Source organism: Erinaceus europaeus, chromosome 16 (assembly GCF_950295315.1).
Source record: "Erinaceus europaeus chromosome 16, mEriEur2.1, whole genome shotgun sequence".
In the NCBI taxonomy this organism is placed as follows: Eukaryota; Metazoa; Chordata; class Mammalia; order Eulipotyphla; family Erinaceidae; genus Erinaceus; species Erinaceus europaeus.
Genome location: NC_080177.1, coordinates 4,741,652 through 4,761,328, shown reverse-complemented (window position 1 = coordinate 4,761,328; position 19,677 = coordinate 4,741,652). Strand labels below are relative to the sequence as shown.

At 50.7% G+C, this 19,677-nt stretch overlaps 1 protein-coding gene across 8 annotated transcripts in view; it reads right to left on the bottom strand.

Moving 5' to 3' along the window:
* The window catches only part of DAPK2 (death associated protein kinase 2), a 129,057-nt gene that overhangs the window by 8,975 nt on the left and 100,405 nt on the right, over positions 1-19,677 (bottom strand). For 3 of the 8 annotated variants that reach the window (XM_060174328.1, XM_060174327.1, XM_060174330.1), the window contains 5 exons: positions 15,337-15,385; positions 13,748-13,774; positions 9,767-9,919; positions 8,914-8,959; positions 6,326-6,636 (listed from right to left, as the gene is read on the bottom strand). In XM_060174328.1, the coding sequence (XP_060030311.1) occupies positions 6,326-6,636; positions 8,914-8,959; positions 9,767-9,919; positions 13,748-13,774; positions 15,337-15,385 (586 nt within the window). Of the gene's footprint in view, positions 1-6,309; positions 6,637-8,913; positions 8,960-9,766; positions 9,920-13,747; positions 13,775-15,336; positions 15,386-19,677 lie in introns of all 8 variants that reach the window. The other 5 variants (XM_060174324.1, XM_060174326.1, XM_060174325.1 and 2 more) reach the window with 2 other exon arrangements.

Genomic DNA, 19,677 nt, shown 5'->3' with positions numbered 1-19,677 from the left:
AAAAGACTGTCCTCCTGAGGCTCTGAGTTCCCAGGTTCAATCCCCAGTACCACCATAATTATGCCAGAGCTGAGCAGTGCTCTGGTCTTTCTATCTTTCTCTCATAAATAAATAAAATGGTTTTTTTTAAAAAAGAAAAAAATTGTCCCATAAATTATCTCACTTACAGGTAGTACTTACACAGCAAGGCGAGTGAAAGGAAACAGAGTGAAGCCTGAGCTGGGTGGGTGTCACTGACTGCAGCAAGCAAAGGCCACTGGATTAGTAAGGCCTGGGGGTGGGGTAGGTCACACCATGTCTCCAGTTGGAGATGGTAAGGGGAGATCTGGGCTGGCGGTGGGGGTGGCGTGTGCACCTCTGGTGGGGAGATAAGAGACGTATGTCAACAACTATATTGGAAACCACTATCTCCCCAATGAAATGACACAAAAAAAGGTGTTTTTTTTTTTCTTTTAAGTGGCCCGGAAGTGGTGAGATTGCATATGCTCAGGCCTCAGCTCTGCCTCTCACCCCAATCCCCCGCAGAAGAAGCATAAATAGGAGTGCTGGTTCTATAGAAGGGGCTTCCCAGAGGATTTTCTCTAAATTCCAGGTCCCTTCTAGAAGCTACAACTAGTTTGCCTCTTTTCTTTTATGTGACACCCATGAGTGAACTCAAGGCCTCACACAGGTGCTATACTACTGAGTGGACTCCTGAGTCCGGAATTTATACTCTCCTTATTTACAGAGACAGAGACAGAAAGATAGAGACTGAGAGAGGAGAGACACCACAGCACTGCTCCACCATGCATGGAGCCTCCCCTCATACCGTCCGTGGTGCTCGCATGTGGTGCTGGAGCTTGAACCCAGGACTTTGCACATGACAAGGTGCACACTCTACTGGCTGAACTATCTCTGAGTCCCAGCTTGCAACTTCCCAAATGTCTAGGAGTGCTGCTTGCCCAGCTCCATCTCCACTGGGAGACAGAATACCCACTTCCTCCTCCCGCCCAGGACCCCATGCCTTCACCCCCTGCAAGTCTCTCTAGAGGCGGCACCTCTGACCAACATTTTTCTTGGTCCTTGACTGAATTTTATTTTGAGCTTCACAAGACGCCCTGAGTTCTACATGTGAAGGTTTCCTTTCTTTAGCAAGCTTGGCTGGAGGGAGGCCAGGTTCCACTGACAAGGTCAAGGGCAGTTTTCCTATTTGTAGTCTCTTGTGCCAAGCTAGTAAGCCTGCTCCAGGGCAGGGCAGGGCAGGGCAGGGCACGGCAGTCCTGTGAGTATTGTGAGAGCAAGGTGCCAGGCAGGTCCTCTGCACCTGTTCTCCCAGGCAGGGCCAAGGAAGCAGGACCTCGCTACCTGCTGTGGGTTCCAAGGTGCACGACTCAGTCCTCTGAGATCAGGGCTACCTCCCCGCCCGTGGTGGCCAGCGTCACTGATGGAAAGGGCAAGTGGCTCTCTGAGAGCTGACCTCATTGCACCTGCCAGCCAGGGGACACCGCTGGGATTAGCTTCTCTGCTTGAGGCTTCTGGGACAATGTGGCTGCATGTACCCCTGCCCTCAGGGCTGACTCCGGGGGAGGAGGGAAGGAGTGTTTATCCTCCTATCCACCATCAAGGAAAAGAAACACAAATTCTCCCACTTGTGCTGCTCATGTGGAAGCTGCCTCTCACTCACCCAACCAGTGCAGGTACCCCAATTTGTGGGTGGGTTAAGGAGTCTCCTACAACTGGACTTCCCTCCTTTTATTTCTTTTTCTTTTTTCTTTTTTTAATATTTACTTATTCCCTTTTGTTGTCCTTGTTGTTTTTGTTGTTGTTGCAGTTATTGATATTGTCGTTGTTAGATAGGATAGAGAGAAATGGAGAGAGGAGGGGAAGACAGAGAGGGGGAGAGAAAGACAGACACCTGCAGACCTGCTTCACCTCCTGTGAAGTGACTCCCCTGCAGGTGGGGAGCTGGGGGCTCAAACCAGGATCCTTATGCCGGTCCTTGCGCTTTGCACCACGTGCGCTTAACCCGCTGTGCTACCACCCAACTCCCTTTCCTTCTCTCTCTCTCTCTCTTTCTCTCTCTCTCTCTCCCTTCCTCCCTCCCTCCCTTCCTCCCTCCATCCCCTTCTTTCTTTCTCCCTCCCCTTCTTTCTCTTTCTTCCTTATATCCTTCCTTCCTTTCTTTTTTTCTTTCCTTCGTTCCTCATAACACAACAGTCCATATCATAATCATGATGCCTTACAACAGACAAAGGAAGTTTCTGTGACAGATATGGTACACAGTATATGAAATAATGATGAGAGAGAAGACAGGATTGTGAAGATCTTGGTTTTGTGAGATCAAAACCTCCTGGTTACCGCCAGATGGCTTCAGTCCTACGTGGAACATAAATAACTAAGGCTCAGGAACTCACAAAAAGAAAAAAACCAGTAACCAAACAGGCCAATATTTTGCGAAAATTATGGTAGTTGTGGTGTGGTGCACACACTCTATCTCTGACTCTCTCATGTGAAACCATGCCACTGAAATCTTATAATTTTACAACAAAAGAGAATAAATAAGTAAATAAATATTTTTAAAAATCTTTTTTTTCTTTTTTGCCTCTAGGGTTAGTGCTGGGGCTCGGTGCCTCTGCACCACAAATTCACTGCTCCTGGAGGCTATTTTTTCCCCTTTTTTTGCCCTTGTTGTTTAATGTTGTGGTTATTATTGTTGTTGTTGTTATTGGATAAGACAGAGAGAAATGGAGAGAGGAGGGGAAGACAGAGAGGGAGAAAGAAAGATAGACACATGAAGCGACTCCCCTGCAGGTGGGGAGCCAGGGGCTCGAACCAGGATCCTTACGCCAGTCCTTGCACTTTGTGTCATGTGTGCTTAACCCACTGTGCTACCGCCAGACCCCCAGTAAAAATTATTTTTAAAGATCTCATGTCTTGGGCTGGGGAGACAATATAATAGTTCTGCAAAAGATTCTCCTGCCTGAAGCTCTGAAGTCTCAGGTTTAGTCCCTAGCACCATCAGAAGTCAAAGCTGACCAGCACTCTGGTCTCTCCCTCTCTCTATCTTTCACTGTGTATTTATTTTCATTAAATGAATAAATAAATAAAATATCAAGAAATAACAACTTCTCCCAAACAACTTTCTGCCCGTCAATGACCCCAGTACTGGGGATAAGCTACCAGCATAATAACCACCACAGTTCCCGTGGCTCGCGGGGTAAAGATAGAGCTCTTCAATATTGCAGAGAGCTGCTAGTCCTGCCTCCTCTCCACCCACACCTTATCCTCTCCCCTCCTGCTCTCCCTCTCCCTCTCCCTCTCCTTCTCTGTCTTCATTGTCAGCCTCTCAGCCCTGTCCCCCAGGACCCTCACAGATTAGCCTTTCTGTTGCCTCCTTGTCCCAGGGAAAGGCTGACCCCAGCTCCAGGGTCCAGGTCTTGAGGACACCTCCTTGTCTGGCTCAGATTCCCACTGCAGACTCCCATAGTGCTTCTGCTTCTCCTTCACAGCAGATGGCCCTAAGGTGTTTCTGCATCTGTAGATCAATGGCGGAATCCTCCACTGGGCTTCCAACTCCATTCAGGCAGGAAGTGTGTCTGTTTCCCCTCAACTCTTCTTTCCAATGGCAGTTTCAAAGGGCAGGTGCTCAAAAATGTTTGGGAATGGCTTAATTTCTGTATGGCCGCAGGTCAGAGAGTGAGAGAAAGAGAGAGATTTTTGGGAGTCTGAAGTGGCCCAGAAAGTGGCATAGTGGGTAAAGCATTAAACTCTCAATCATGAGGTCTAGAGTTCAATCCTTGACATCTCAGGTACCAGAGTGGTGATTTGGTGCTGCCTCTGCCTCTCTCTCTCTCTCTGTCACACACACGCACACACACACACACACACACACACACACACACACACACACAAATAAATGTGTTTTAATAGGAGCTGTAAGCACACATTACAATGCTCAAGGACCCAGGTTTGAGCCCATGCTTCCCACCTGCAGGAGAAAGCTTCACGAATGATGAAACAGGTCTGCAGGTGTCTCTCCTCTCTCCATCTGTCCCCCCCTCCCCTCTCAAATTCTCTCTGTTCAACCAAATAAAAATACAAAGAGAACAAAAAATGGAGGAGGAGCAAGCTTTCACCTAAAAGGCCTCAGTATTCACCACAACCTTGGGCAAAGCACACCATCTCTGCTTCCCCTTCTCCAAGTTGGCAATAACACTGACCCTGCCCATCTGATGAGGGTGTTTATGAGGCCAGGAAGTCTACTTTAGAACTCGACAACCTGTGTGTTTCCCCACCCAAGTCTGAACCCAGTGCTGGGCCCCTACCTCTGGTTCAGCCAATGAGCTGGCCCCCTCCAGGAAATCAGAAATGAACTCAAACTGGCCACTTGACAGCACACACACTCAAAGCTCGCGGTCCCCGAGGGAACACTGAGTCTGGGATTCTCGGCTTTAATGCACACTCTCCTCAAAAACTTCACAGACAAGGGCAGGGAGGTAGCTCACTCAGCAGTACACATGCCTTGTGCATGAGGCCCTGGGTTCAAGCCCTGGCACCCTATGGGAGCACACAGATGGAACCAGGGGAGCTCCATGGGTGGTTGAGTCATGCTGTGAGGTCTTTTCTCTCACTCAATAAAAGAAAGACAGGAAGAAGGAAGGAAGGAAGGAAGGAAGGAAGGAAGGAAGGAAGGAAGGAAGAAAGAAAGAAAAGAATCATAAAGACTAAGCTCAGCTGTACTGCACATGCATGAAAACTCAAATTTATTCTCCAACACTGAACGAAGAAAGAAAAAAAACTTTCACAATTTCTCAGGCTTCGCACGTAGGACCTCATGCTCTAAGTACTGGGCTGTGGGAAGTCTTGACATGCTTTTTCCAGGTTTCTATGCAAAAAATGGGTCATGACTTTTCAGGACCTTTCTTGCTGAGTCCTTAGATTCAGTGTTGGGACCCTGACCCAGCACAGGTAGGGCTGCCCCCACTCCCATTCTTGTCGGCAGGCTGCCCCTTGGCCAGGGCTGGGTGGGGGGGTGAATGAGGTTTCTGAGTACTGAACACCTTGGGGTTCATTACTCTGAAAGCATGATGGGGTAGGGCACTCCAACTCCATCCGGAGGAATATATGAAGCTGGAGGCTAGCAGGTAGATCGCCTGACAGAACAGACACTTCTCATGTATGAGGACTTGGGTTCACGCTCCAGGTACCACACGGGATGGCCATGGACGGCCCCTGGGAAGCCCATGAATGGTGGAACAGTGCTATGGTTTCTTTCTTTCTTTCTCTGTCCATGTTGTTCCATGAATTAAAAGGGGGTGGGGGAGGAGTCCTCCAGGAATAGTGGCATCACACGAGAGCAAAGCCCCCATGAATTATGTACACATACATACAGGGTTATCGGAAAAGTCATGATTCATTTTTGCATAGAAAAATACATCATGGCTTTTCCAGTAACCCAGTATATGAAGCTGTTTCCTTCTCCTCTGAGATCTGAACTTTAATGTGAAATCAGCCATTTAGAGCTAAGTCTTTCTTTTTTTGGTCTCTTTCTTTCTCCTTCTCTTCTCCTTTCCTCTCCTCTCCTCTCCTCTCCTCTCCTCTCCTCTCCTCTCCTCTCCTCTCCTCTCCTCTCCTCTCCCTCTCGCCTCCTCTCAGCATTGGGCATCCAGGATCCATTTCAACTAGCTGTGGGCGACCCTGACTAAGTCATTTTCTTTCTCTGTGTCCTGCAAGCACCGGGGGTGGGGAGTAGGCAGTAAATTGGTCTGTCTGCTCTTGCAAGGCATCAAACAGCTCGAGCTGTGGTCTTCAGGCCTTAAGAGAGGAGGCTCTGCTAGCACCCTTCCCAGAACCAGGCCACTAAAGGGAAGCACAGAAGGAATGACCCCTGCCAAAGAGGTAGGGGGCATGCTATATGTGTACACATGCACGCGCGCGCACACACACACACACACACACACACACACATGCACACCTGCCGATTTTTCTAGCCCATGCCCAGATGGATTCCAGAGAGCAGCTGGGAGTCCAGCTTAAAGCCTCCACTGTGCTCCTGCCCGGGGCTCAGAGCTTCATGCCAGCCAGGCCATCCTCACTGCAGGGCCCACTGCCCAGCTCTAAGAAGGCCTCCCCGGGGTCCAGGCCGGCTCTGTTTCCATGCTCCGGCAGGCCGCTGCCCATAGTGTCCTGGACCCACCGCAGGTGGGCAGCCAGCTCCTGGTGCAGTGCCTGGAAGCGTGTCTGTAGGTGCTCCAGCTTCTGGCCAACACCCCCCAGGCCGCTGCCCACCGCCCGCAGGTCCTGGCGCAGCAGCTTCTTGTGGGCCTTCACCTTGCGGAGCTCGTACCCGAGCCGGGACACATCGCGCCGGGCCCTCTCTCCCTCCTCCCGGTACCAGGCCTCCTTCTCGCTATAGATGGACAGCAGGGCGTCCAGGTCGTCTCGGAGGGTGGCCTGGGCCCCGGCCAGCACCCCGCAGCCCCGAGCCACCCACGCCACCTCCTCCACCACTCGGTCGAAGCGCTCGAAGTCGGCGTAGGAGCTGTTTCGGGGCGTGCTGGAATGGCACTTGAGGGTGTACTCTCGCAGCTGCCTGGTCTTCAGCTGGGGGGGCTCTGCCTTGCACTGCTCCGGGGCCTGGCCCCCCTTGCCTTGGGACTGGCGGGAGTGTGGACAGAAGAGCCAGAGTTAATCCAATGACACCTGTCCGGTGGGCAGTGGGAGGCTGGCCCTCAAGGTGCTCGGCATTCAAGGCATGCGGCAGGTCTCGGGCGCACCCCCACGGGCCATGGGGGTGCCACTTTAGAGAAGCTGCATGCTAACTCTAGGCAGGGCAGTCCACAGCCATTAGAGGAGGGCTCCACACACACGTCTAAGACAAGCAGGCTGCAGCCGGGCCTCTGCACTCAGGGGGCCCTGAGCTTGGGGCTGACAGGCCCGTCAGCTCCCTGGGCCTCTTATGGAACTCAGCACATGAGCAGGGAGGCAGGCGCCCAGGAGATGGCTTGGCTCTCTAGAAGAACAGCTCAGGGCAGGGCCCAGGAATAGATGAACTTGACCTCCAGCCCTCCTGTTCTCCATTCCCTCGGGCAGCTGCCTCCCGCTGCCTTCCAACTGAGCACTTCAGGTGGCTGGAGAGTCCGGTCATGGGCGGGGAGTGAGGAGCCAGAGCTGGAAGCCTCTAGATGTCCACCCGGCAAAGCATCCCGCTGTGCTGTGACCGGACTGCAGGGCCCTCAGGGAGGTCCAGTTAGGGTTAGGCAGGGGTGGGATGGAACTGCCTAAATGGAGTGGCCCCCATCTAGAAGCCAGAGGCCTCAGGGTGCCTGAGAAAGTGAGAAAGTGGGGTGCCTGAGAAAGTGGAGTGGTGGTTTGAGCGTCTTCCTGGTTTCAGAGGTCCAAGTCCAAGTCTAAAGGAAGAGCCCTGCTGGCAGAGCTGAGGTCTTACATGGATCCTGGTTTCTCTCTGCGACCAGGAGTCCTGATACCTGCTTTAATGATGCTAGGGAGTTGGGCTGTAGCACAGCGGGTTAAGCGCAGGTGGCGCTAAGCTCAAGGACCGGCGTCAGGATCCTGGTTCGAGCCCCCGGCTCCCCACCTGCAGGCAGGTCCCTTCACAGGTGGTGAAGCAGGTCTGCAGGTGTCTGTCTTTCTCTCCCCCTCTCTGTCTTCCCCTCCTCTCTCCATTTCTCTCTGTCCTATCCAACAACAATGACATCAATAATAACTACAACAATAAAACAACAAGGGCAACAAAAGGGAATAAATAAATAAAATAAAAAATTAAAAAAAAATGATGTTAAAAGGTCCTCTGGCTTACACTTTTTATGGGGGGGAAAGGGAGATGTTCGGTGGCCTGGGAGGGGGGTCAGGTTCAGTTAGGAGAGTGCAGGACTTGCCTGTGTGAGGACCAGGGTTCGATTCCCTAGAAATCTATCCCTCTCTCCATCTCTCTCTCTCTCTGTCTCTCCCTCTTTCTTCCCCTCCCTGTTTTCCATTCCATAATAAAATAACACTAGACTTTATTTATTTATTTATTTATTTATTTATTTATTTATTTATGGGAGAGAGAAATGGAGCATCACTGTGACACATGCCATGTCTGGACCTTGTGCTGGAGTCTTATGCCTTATTCACTATGTTACCTCCTGGGCTCCAGAACACACACACACACACACACACACACACACACACACACACACACATATATAGTTAATGATATAAATATATATAATGATATATATATTTAATGATATAAACCCAGAATCTTATGTATGTGTGAAACCACTAGTGAGTGACTTCCAGGGGCTGGGTTTTTCATTCCTTAGTTTTCAGAGAAAAAGAGGGACAAGGAGAGACAGAAAGAGGGAAGAGAGAGAGAGAGCCGCCACAGCACCGTCCACTCTCCCAGGTATTATCCATTGCATTCGCATCTGTAGGTGTTGGGCCTGAACCCAGGGCCTCTCTCATGGCAAGGCACGCATGCTATTGGGTGAGCTACCTCCAGACCCCGATAGAGTTTTTTTTTGAAAAGTCTTCCAACTGAGGCTTGTGAGAGGCTAAGCACCCTACTCTGGCTTTCCTTGACTCTGTGGGAACAGAAGGACAGGATGTGGAACCTGTCACCTTTCCCTTCCAAAGCCAGGCTGTGGCAGCTATGTGTCCTCAGTCCTGGGCATCGCCCCAGGGCCTGAGAGCTCATCAGGGCCTGTTTCATGCCCCCCCAGACTGTGAAATATTAAAACCCATGTACACACCTGGAGCATCTGAGGAAACCAGTCCCTTTGGGGAGCCCTGACTACCTTTTACCTCTGTCTGACGGTCAGCGCTTCAAGCAAAGGCCTGTCCACGGCCCCTGGCATCAAGCTGCCCCGGCCAACCCTGGACAGCACAGCAGGGCTCCCGCACATAGAACGCATCACCCCATGCCCTTACCGTGATCCAGGGGTGCCTGAGAGCTTCTTGGATTGTCAGCCGTTTCCTGCAAGGACCAGAACATGGAGATGGAATCTGTGAAAAGAGGCTGGGGACAGAGATCCCATCCTCAGCCTTGTCCCATCTGCTCTGGGTGGGCTCTGGTCACTGCCCTCAAACCATGCCATGGGGTACTGACCAGCCACGTGCCCTGCACTGCAGATAAAGGGTTCTGCAGCCCCTCATCTTCAGTCCTAACGCGGAAGGGCCTGACAGCTTATGTAGGAAATTCCCGAACGCTCTGCATTGCTAAGTCTGCCTGCATCTCCCTGCTTCTCTGTCCTCCTGGGGTCTGCACTGGGGTAAAGTGACTCCACCTTGCACCTCCTTACATAGGGAAGCACCCCACTTTGGCCCTCCTTGGAGTCTGTGGGAACAGAAGGACAGGAGCTGGAACCTGTCACCTTTCCCAACCAAGGCCAGGCTCTGGCAACTACATGTCCCCAGTAGCATTGCCCCACAGCCCAGGAGCTCATCAGGGCCTTGGCAAGAGGCCAGGAAGACCATGTCTCCTGTTCCCTCACCGGGCAGCCCCCTGTGAGTCGGCCTCCCTCACCTCCCACCTGAACTTGCTGGAAACCTTGCCACTGGCTGGTCGAATCCTTTGTTCCAGATGCCTCTGGGACAAACTGCTGGACAGTGAGCCCTGAAGACACCCGGGCTGGTTCACACACATACACATGCATGTACACACACACACACACACACACACACACACTCACACTCACTCACACATGCACAGAGTCATTTGAACTTCAGGAGGAAAGGCAAACAGAAAGACACAGCAAACATGGTGAATGCCAAGTCTTCTTACTTGGTCTCTTTAACCAGAAGCTTCCGAATGAAGTCCTTGGCAAGCTCGCTGGTCTGGCTGAAGAACTCCTCATCAAAGTCGTAGCTCACCGCTGTGATATTGGACAGAGTCTCCTGCTTGGTGTCTCCCAGGAAAGGTGACGCGCCACTTAAGCTAAGCACACAGAGAGGGGACAAGTAGATGGAGGTGGGAGGGACAGGCGTGGAGGCGCCCAAGTTGCACTGTGCACAGTGGTGGGGAAATGTATCTCTCCTGCACACCCCCAAGAGGGGAAGCCAATCAGCAATCTTTACAGCTGGATCAAGCTCAAGTAACCCTCTGGAGATCCTGACAAGTAGATGGCAAAAAGTATCTTCAAAGGACTTGAAAGAGGAGAAGAGAGCCTGAAGAGACAGTTCAGTAGGTAGAACACAGAGCTTCCTGTGCCAGGCGCTGGGTTTGATTCCCAGCTCCACATAGCAGCACCAAAGGGACTCCAGGGATGGTGGAGCTGTGCTGTGCTGTCTCTCACCTGCACTGGGTGGTTTTGTCATTATGTGAACATCATGGAGTGCACTTACATAAACACAGCACACCAAGACATTATGGAATGGCCTGTCTGGGCGATCATCTATGTGTTTCATCATTGCCTAAAACATCACTATGTAACCAAGCAAGAGGAACTCCATTTTAATTCTTAGCCACTCAGCACCAGGCATGGCCTTCACTTTTTGCTTTTCTGTATCATTTTACTTGGCAACAGACACCACCTCCACTTCGCACCCTCCCATGCTAGCTTTACTTTGCCAAAACAGCTAGAAAAAAATAACATTCTCACTAAGTGTATGTGTGTGTGTGTGGCTGATAAGCCAAGGGCCAGCTGCAGATGGAAAGCAGAGAGCAGACAAGAAGTGTCCTTGGTGGAGGTCTCTGATGTCCAGTACAAATGCTTCCAGATACAAACCTTGCACAGTGCCGTTATCTTGACAACTGAGCAGGTTGGACTGTGCATGCCAACCACGGGTACCAGAGAAACCACCTCAAAACTGGAACTTCACCTTCACCAGCTCCTGACCCCTTTCCCAGACCCTCCTTATGTTCTTTTTTTTAAAGATTTTTATTTATTTATGAGAAAGATAGGAGGAGAGAGAAAGAACCAGACATCACTCTGGCACATTTGCTGCCGGGGATCGAACTTGGGACCTCATCGTTGAGAATCCAATGCTTTATCCACTGCACCACCTCCCGAACCACATTCTTTTCTTTTTAAAAAAGGTATTTTTATTTTATTCACTACTGGATAAAGAGAAATTGAGAGAGGAGGGGGATAGAGAGGGAGACAGAAAGACACCTAAAGCTTTCCCCCTGCAGGTGGGGACCAGGGGCTTGAACCTGGATCCTTGTGCACTGTAATGTGAGTGCTTAAACAGGTGTTCTTTTTTGTCCCCCCTAAAACCCTAGAATGCCAACCTGAGAAGGAGGTGGTTTCTGGAGATATGAGTCTGCCATCTTCTTAGGTTGCTAGCACCTGAAATAAGTCTATTCTCACACCTATTCTCAAACCTCTTGAGGGCTGGTTTTCAGGTAACAAGCACAGGAACATTGGAGCATCTGGGAATCACTCTGTGGCTCATGACTGCACATATGAAATGCTCCATGAGGCCCCTGTCCATCATAAGACTTCTGAAACTGATGGCTGTAAGTTTTTTTCTTTGCCTTCAGGGTTATTGCTGGGGCTTAGTGCCACTGCTCCTATGGCTATTTTTTTCAACTTTTTGGATAGGACAGAGAGAAATTGAGAGGGTGGGGGAAGTCTGAGGGGGAGGGAGAGAAAGATAGACACCTGCAGACCTGCTTCCCCACTTGTGAAGCGACCACCCTGCAGGTGGGAAGCCGGGGGCTGGAACCAGGATCCTTGCATTTTTGAACTATGAGGGCTTAACCCGGTGCACCACTGCCCGGTCCCCTGGTCCCCTGCTTGTTTACCGTGGCTGTTAGAAGCTAGAGAATCTGTATGACTGCCTGCTCCCTAGGGGCCACATCTAAACTCCTGGGGAAGGCATCAGGAGTCCAGTGCTACCACAGCCTGGTCTGCAGCAGGTGTCACAAGCCCCAGTGTGCAGCGAGTTCCATCTCTACCACAATCCAGGGAGCTCCTGTGTGGGAGACATCCCAGTCCAACTACTGCCTGGAAAGTCAGAGGCTGGCTCGGGGTGCTGAGAGGAAAAGCCCCCGTGGCTATTGAGCTCCGGTGCCCCACCTCCCTTAGCTATGGTCTGACCCTTACCCCGTACACCACAAAAATAGCATTTGCCAGACCTGGGGAGACAGCTCAGCAGTACAGTGCCCACCTTGCATGTGTGATGCTCTGGGCTCTATCCCTGGCACCCCATGGAAGCATCTAGAGCTCCGTGAATGGGGGGACCGGGTGGCGGTGCACCTGGTTGAGTGTACATATGCACATGTTACAATGTACAAGGACCTGGGTTTGAGCCCCTGGTCTCCACCTGCAGGAGGAAAACTTTGCAAGTGGTGAAGCAGGGATGCAGGTGTCCTGTCTCCGTCTGTCTATCTCTCTCTCACCCCCCTCCTTTTGCTTTCCATTTCTGGCTGTCTCTAGCCAATAAATAAATAAAGATAATTAAAATTAATTTAAAAAAACCTCTATGACTGGTGGACCAGTACTCTTCTTCCCCTCTCTTATTTTAAAATTAGGGGGGAGGAGGGGGGGTGGTAGGAGTTGGGTCAGGGAAGTGGTTCAGTGGCACCATGCATGTGTGAGACTCTGAGTTTCATCATCAGCCCTGGGATCAAAAAGAGACAGGTGGTCCAGGAGGTGGCGCAGTGGATAAAGCACTGGACTCTCAAACATGAGGTCCCAAGTTAAATCCCTGGCAGCACATGTACCAGAATCATGTCTGGTTTTTTCTCTCTCTCCTCCTGTCTTTCCTTTCTTTCTTTCTTTCTTTCTTTCTTTCTTTCTTTCTTTCTTTCTTATTTACTTCCAGGGTTATTGAGGCTTGGTGCCAGCACTACAAATACACTGCTCCTGGTGGCCATTCCCCACTTTTATATCAGATAGAACAGAGATAAATTGAGAGAGGAGAGGGAGAGAGAAAGATAGACACTTGTAGACCTACTTCACCACTTGTGAAGGTGGGGAGCCAGGGGCTCAAACCAGGATCCTTGTGCTGGTCCTTGTGCTTTGTACTATGTGAGCTTAACCCAGTGCGCTACTGCCCAGCTCCCGAGACAGTGTTTTCCATGTCCTCTGTGAGTCAAATGGGTGAGAAGCAAGGAGGGTTACCAACACCTGCTTATCAGCCACACACATGCAGAGTAGTGCTAGGAATCTGCCCACATCAGCACGTACAGGCAGGAAGCGTGTGTTTCCCATTATTCCCATGAGAAAAAAAAAATGGAACTAGAGGTCAAGTATCTGCCCCAGGTCATGGACTTGGAGAGTGACAGACCCACCCTACTTGGAGGAGGCAGGAAAACTCAGCTTGTGAGACTTAGTACTCCAGGGACAGGAAAGAGAGGCTCTGGGGTGGGAGGAGAGAGCTTGCGGCTGCAAGCCAGGGAGCAAGGGGAGAGGGCAGAGGGGGCAGAGAGGGCAGAGGCAGGGCAAGGGAGGGCTGCCCCAGGCTTCTGGGTAAAACCAACCATTCTCACAGGAAAGCCCAGCCCAGGCGAAGCTGAGCGGGGGTGTCAGGCCGGGTAGGGATGTGAACCCAGGCCTACACAGGAGGGCGGGCTGCAGGATGCACCCCTAAGGCCTCCTCCAGCCCCAGCCCCAGCCCCAGCCCCAGCCCCAGCCCCAGCCCCAGCAACAGATGTTTGGAATGGAGCCAGGTGTGGTAACCTCAGGTTTGCTATGCAATCTGCAAGTCAGGCTCCAGGGAGGGGCTCAAGGAATGTCCAACTATCTGCTGCCCTCTCACTGCTCCCAGCTCCCCAGAGCTAAGCAGGGCCAGCCTCTCCCAGACCAGTGCTACTCACAGGATATAGGTGATAACTCCAATACTCCTGTAAAACAAAGGGCAAGCAGGTTAGGGGCACCGGCTCCAACCCCACATAGCCCAGGGACCCCTCACCTAGTATTCAAGGGCGGTGGGGTCATGTGTGCCCCCACAGTGGACCCACGATGCTGTCTCAAGCCCCAACTCCTGCCCATCCCCCAGGCCTCTCTCCAGAAATAGACCAGGATGCATTTGAGTCAGCCAGCTCTGGACAGAGTCGGAGGCCCTAAGTTCAAGATCAGGCTCTCGCATTTGCAGGCTACGTGATTAGGGCAAGTCCCTGGTAAATTCTGAGCCACTCCCATCAAATGAGGAGGATAGTATAACCTCGTGGGACTTCTAGAAGGGCTTTAGAAGGCCTGTATAGGGCTGGGGAGAGAGCATAATGGTTCTGCAAAAGACTTTCATGCCTGAAGCTCAGAGGTCCCAGGAATGAGCAGTGCTCTGGCTCACTCTCTCATATTAAGAAAATAATGATCTTTTTCAAAAAAACGTATCAGTAATCAAGGGCCAGGAGACAGCTCACTGGGCAGAGTACATGCCTTGCCATGTTCAAATCCTAGGACCACACAGTAGTACCATGGACAGCACTGGGGTGGGGGCTCCTGGGATGGTGGAGTGATGCTGTGGTGTCTCTCCTCTCTGTGTCTCTGTGCAAACAAAAAAACTAAAGGGCTAGGGAGATAACTCAGTACAATAGAGCACATGACTTGCCTGCCTGAGGACCCAGATTCTATTCCCAGTCCCACCACCTACCAGAACACAGTCCTGCTCTGATCTTTCTCTCCCTCTCTCTCTCTCTCTCTCTCTCTCTCCTATAAAAATAAACCTTTCTGGGAGTCAGGTGGTAGTGCAGCGGGCTAAGCGCACATGACACAAAGTGCTAGGACCAGTGTAAGGATCCCGGTTCGAGCCCCTGGTTCCCCACCTGCAGGGGAGTCGCTTCACAGGCGGTGAAGCAGGTCTGCAGGTATCTGTCTTTCTCTCCCCTTCTCTGTCTTCCCTTCCTCTCTCCATTTCTCTCTGTCTTATCCAACAACGACAACATCAATAACAACTACAGTAAAACAACAAGGGCAACAAAAGGGAATAAATAAATATTTTTTAAAAATAAAACTTTAAAAAAATTTAAATTAAAAAACTGGGTCCAGGAGGTCACTTAATATCACACATGCACGAGGCACCTATGGCCACATTAAAATAAATAAGTAAACAGTAAATGAATAAGCACATAAACGATGAATCATTGTTCAAATGAAACAAGTCTCATCTCCACAGTCAATTGCTATGGCACCCCTTGGCCAGCACAGCTGCCTGACCAGTCTGCTGAGCAGGCTTCCCTCGGCCTCACCTCTGCCCTCACCCAGGCTTCAGGTCCCAAGCAGGACCCCCTGTCTGCCCAGGCCACAGGGCCAGCACACCCGGAACAGCTAGAGCCTTAGAAAGGTAAGTGGGGCAGAAGAAAGGGGTTTTTGCAGTCAGGGTGGCACCAGGCGGTGCCAAGCGGAGCCCTTGTGCAAAGCCTCCTGCCCAGGGCAGGTCACTGGGCCCCGTGACCTCACCACTCACCACATGTCAGCCTCCAGTCCCAGGGGCTCGTAGTTCACAATTTCTGGAGCTGAAAGAAGTCAGATTAGAGACTCAGCAGGGTGAGGAGAACTGGTGTTCAACACCCCATCTTGAGGCCCCATGGGAGGTCAGAGTAGGGGAGGAAGGCAGTCCAGGTCAAAGACGTCTGAGGAAGGAAGATGCTTGCCATCTGGCACAAAGAGGTCTTGGACCAAGGTGATGCAAAAATCTTGCATGCCTGAGACTCTGAGGTCCCAGCTTCAATCCCTGGCAGCACCATAAGCCAGAGCTGATTATAAAAAATATATATATTGGGGGGGCAGGTGGTGGCACACCCCATTGAGTACACATATTACCGTGTGCAATAACCTGGGTTCAAGCTCTCAGTCCCCACCTTCAGGGGGGAAGCTTCACTAGTGGTGAAGCAGTGCTGCAGATGTCTCTCTATCTCTCCATTCTATCTCAGTGTCTCTCTGTCTTCATCTAATAAATGAATAAATAAAATATAAAATACATGGCACAAAGCGCAAGGACCAGCTTCAGGATCCCGGTTCAAGCCCACACCTCCCCTACTGCAGGGAGGTTGCCTCACAAGCGAAGCAGGTCTGCAGGTGTCTATCTTTCTCTCTTCCTCTCTGTCTTCCCCTCCTCTCTCGATTTCTCTCTGTCCTATCCAACAATGACATAACAGCCACAACAAGGGCAACAAAATGGGGAAAACAGCCTCCAATAACAACAATAACAACCACAACAAGGACAATAAATAATGGAAAAAATGGCCTCCAGGAGCAGTGGATTTGTAGTGCTGGCACTGAGCCCCACCAATGACCCTGAAGGCAAATAAATAAATAAATAAATAAATAAATAAATAAATAAAATATCAAATACACACACATATATCAGAAAGAAGAGGCCTTGAGAGAGAGGAAGAGGAGAGTACACGTGGGAAGGGAAGGGGAGAAGGGAGAAGAAGCCTCAGGATAAGGAAGTGAGGCTCGCAGACGAGGCCCACTGGAGCATGCTCTGGTGGAAAGCATTTGGCTTTCCTGGATGGTGACGGAGGAGAGAAGGCAGAGAGGGCCCCACAGTGCACTGGGTCAGAATGGAAGGGCGGTTCCTCCTGGAGGGGGGAGGAAGGACATGCTTGAGAGGCAGATATGATGAGCTGGGTGCTGGGGAGCAGCCCTGAGCTGCCTGATTTTAAATCACCCTATAGGCTCCTGGGGGGGGGGGGGGTTCTGCTCTGCTGTGTGACTGGGGCTGGCATCTACTCACTTCGACCCAGTTTCCCCTACAAGGCCCTTGATACAAAGGGAGGTGGGGAGAACAGGAATGTCAGGAGCTGCGTTTGGGGACCCCCAGGGAGGGGGTGAGGACCCCATCTTCCCACTTCCCCAACTCTCTTCTACCTTTAGAGCCAAGACTCTTCCTGGAACAAAGCCCATAATGGGTCTCAGTCACCCTCCAGTGTCACCAGGGGCAGGGCCACCAGGAAGGGAGGGGTGGGGGCGGCTACCCCCAGAAGGGCCTTCTGTCTCCAGACTGGCTTACTGCTAGAGCCAATTTCAACCCAACATGTCTGTCTCTGGTCATCACCTCCTCCCATGATCAGCTCAGACAGTCCTTCTGGGGCCTGGCTTCACAGATGACAACAGGCACTGGGTGAAAGGCCTGGTGACAGGAGGGGTGCAGCGTCCAAGTGAGAGGACTCAGTCACCCGCTGACCAGACATCAAGCCCCAAGCACTGGGAGGGGTGTGTTGAATCCCAGACTCACTGTGGGTCCCAGAGAATGTGGCAAGTGGAGATAAGAGGGTGGAGGAGCCTTTAAAAGTTTGTGGAGGAGATGCAGGAGCAGGAGGGCAGGGGCTAGAGGAGGGGGAAGAGGAGGCTCTTTAACTGCAACTGGAAAAGTCCACCATGTCATCTACGAACAGCAAAGCCATTGCCTCCTCAGGATGTGTCTTCTCCCCAGCCTTCCACCCATTGCCTCCTCGGGATGTGTCTTCTCCCCAGCCTTCCACCCATTGCCTCCTCGGGATGTGTCTTCTCCCCAGCCTTCCACCCATTGTCTCCTCGGGATGTGTCTTCTCCCCAGCCTTCCACCCATTGCCTCCTCGGGATGTGTCTTCTCCCCAGCCTTCCACCCATTGCCTCCTCAGGATGTGTCTTCTCCCCAGCCTTCCACCCATTGTCTCCTCAGGATGTGTCTTCTCCCCAGCCTTCCACCATCTCTCCTTTAAGGTACAGGGGCCACTATCCCGGATTTACTCTTTTTTTTTTTAAATTCAGCTTTATAAAAGCCATGTCAGACTGGCTAAGAGGCTGTGGGGCACAGACTGGGTGGTATACTACTCTGCCATTAAAATATGGCATTGTAACTTCCAGAATAAACTGGATGGAATGAGAGGTAATGCTACTATGTGAGCGAGTGGGAAAGTGAAAGGTAACTAACTACCCAATGGTTTCACTCATTTGTTGTGGGGAAATTGTGAGGATATGGTTGAGCATGGTGTGGGACTTCCTATTAAAAATGGGAGTCTGATGGCATGACCTTTTCCTGTTAGTCTCTCTCTACTTGAGATTGAGCATGGAGGGAAAAATCACACCAGAGAATGTCTCCTCTTTAAGCCTCCCTGCTTCACAAAGGACCCTGTATGCAGCCCATCTCCTTGTTCTCAAACCAGTTGGTTCATTGACTCAGAAGTTAATAGAAGTCCATCTTCTTTGATCATACGTGGCCCACACATCATGTCAAACTATAACCAAGAATATCCTCTTTACTCCTTCACCTTCCCCGGCCCTTCTAATCCTACGTGATCTATCTCCTCTCTTAAGGCTCCTCTCTGTCTGCCAGTTATTGATAACCCTACTTCCTTCATTCCTTTGATCAACTAAATCCCTTGTTCAACATTTACTAGGGGTGGTCTGACCTTTTCTCAACCCTCTATTTCTTTTTGTCCCTCTTCTCCAAAACCATATATGGAATGGATAACTTGCTTCCTCCTACAACCCCTTATAAAGCCTACTTTGCTGTTCAATAAATGGGATTGCCCATGAGACAAGTCACTGGGTCTTCTCTCTTGTTGCGACACTAGCATTGGGCAGAGAGAGAGACCTGTATGGCTCCACCATACATATGGCTCCACCTCTGCTGCTCCAGAACATTCTCCCCCCGCATCTGGTGCACAACAGAGCAGGTAAAGCCAGGAGTTTATGCCCAGGAAAGAGGCCCCCCAAAAAGCCCGACAATTTGTGGAATATAAACAACAAAAACAAACTAACTTGGAAACTGACCCTGAAAACAACAGCAGTTACCAGAGAGGTTAACAGAGAGGGAAAGTGGGCAGGGGGGGGGTAGATAGAAGGGTGTCTTTGGCACAAGGGCACTGGAACTTGAAAGGTGAGTGTGGTGAGTTTATTCTCACATGCAGGTGTGAAGGTATACGACTAAAAACCTTACCATATCTCAAACCCATGGCCAATCAATCAATCAATCAATCAAATAAAACAAAAACTTCAGCCAGAATCATTTTTAGATGATGTCACACTGTCCATTCAACATTGCGGTGCAGCTGACTGGGATCTGCCACTCCCAACCCCCCAAAACACACACACACACACACACACACACACACACCACTTAGGTCAGTTAGGACATGTAGTCCTGTGTCAGCTCCAGCCACTCTCATCAGTCACAGGTGTGGTTTCCAAGTCTTTAATTACTGGACTGCACAACGAGGAACCTTTCTGTTCATGTCGGCAGACACATACTTGTAAGATCTTTTTTAGGTCAAAGCCTGGAGACTGTCACTGGTCCCAAAAACTGAGAGTTAGCATTTACAGACTCAGCAATCAGACATCGCCATGACACTCAAACTGGGACTATTTTTCTGATTCCATTTTTTCCTGGTAGCTAACTGCAGAAGCATTCCAGCACATATTGAACAGACTGAAGAAACTGGATGTGTTTTGTTTGCTTGTCTGTTTGTTTGTTTGTTTATTTTTAGGACTTTTTTTTGAGCACTGGGGTTTCTCAGATGTGTGATTTCACTCTTCTAATACTGGCTCTTTTCATTCCTTTTATTTCAAGTATACCACAGAGCGGGAGGAAGCACCTCCATGTAGAGCCAGGGCTTGAACCCATGGCAAGGCATGCACCCTACGAGGTGAGCTACCTCCCAACCCCTAACACTAACTGTTTAACCCTGGACCTGAAATTTCAAAGGAACAGCAAGAGTAAAGGAAAATGGCGATATTCTGTTGTCAGGGTTCTTGGGGGAGAAAGAAATCATAAGATGGGTGGGGCTCAGAGAAGCCACCTGCAAGATGCAAACAAAAC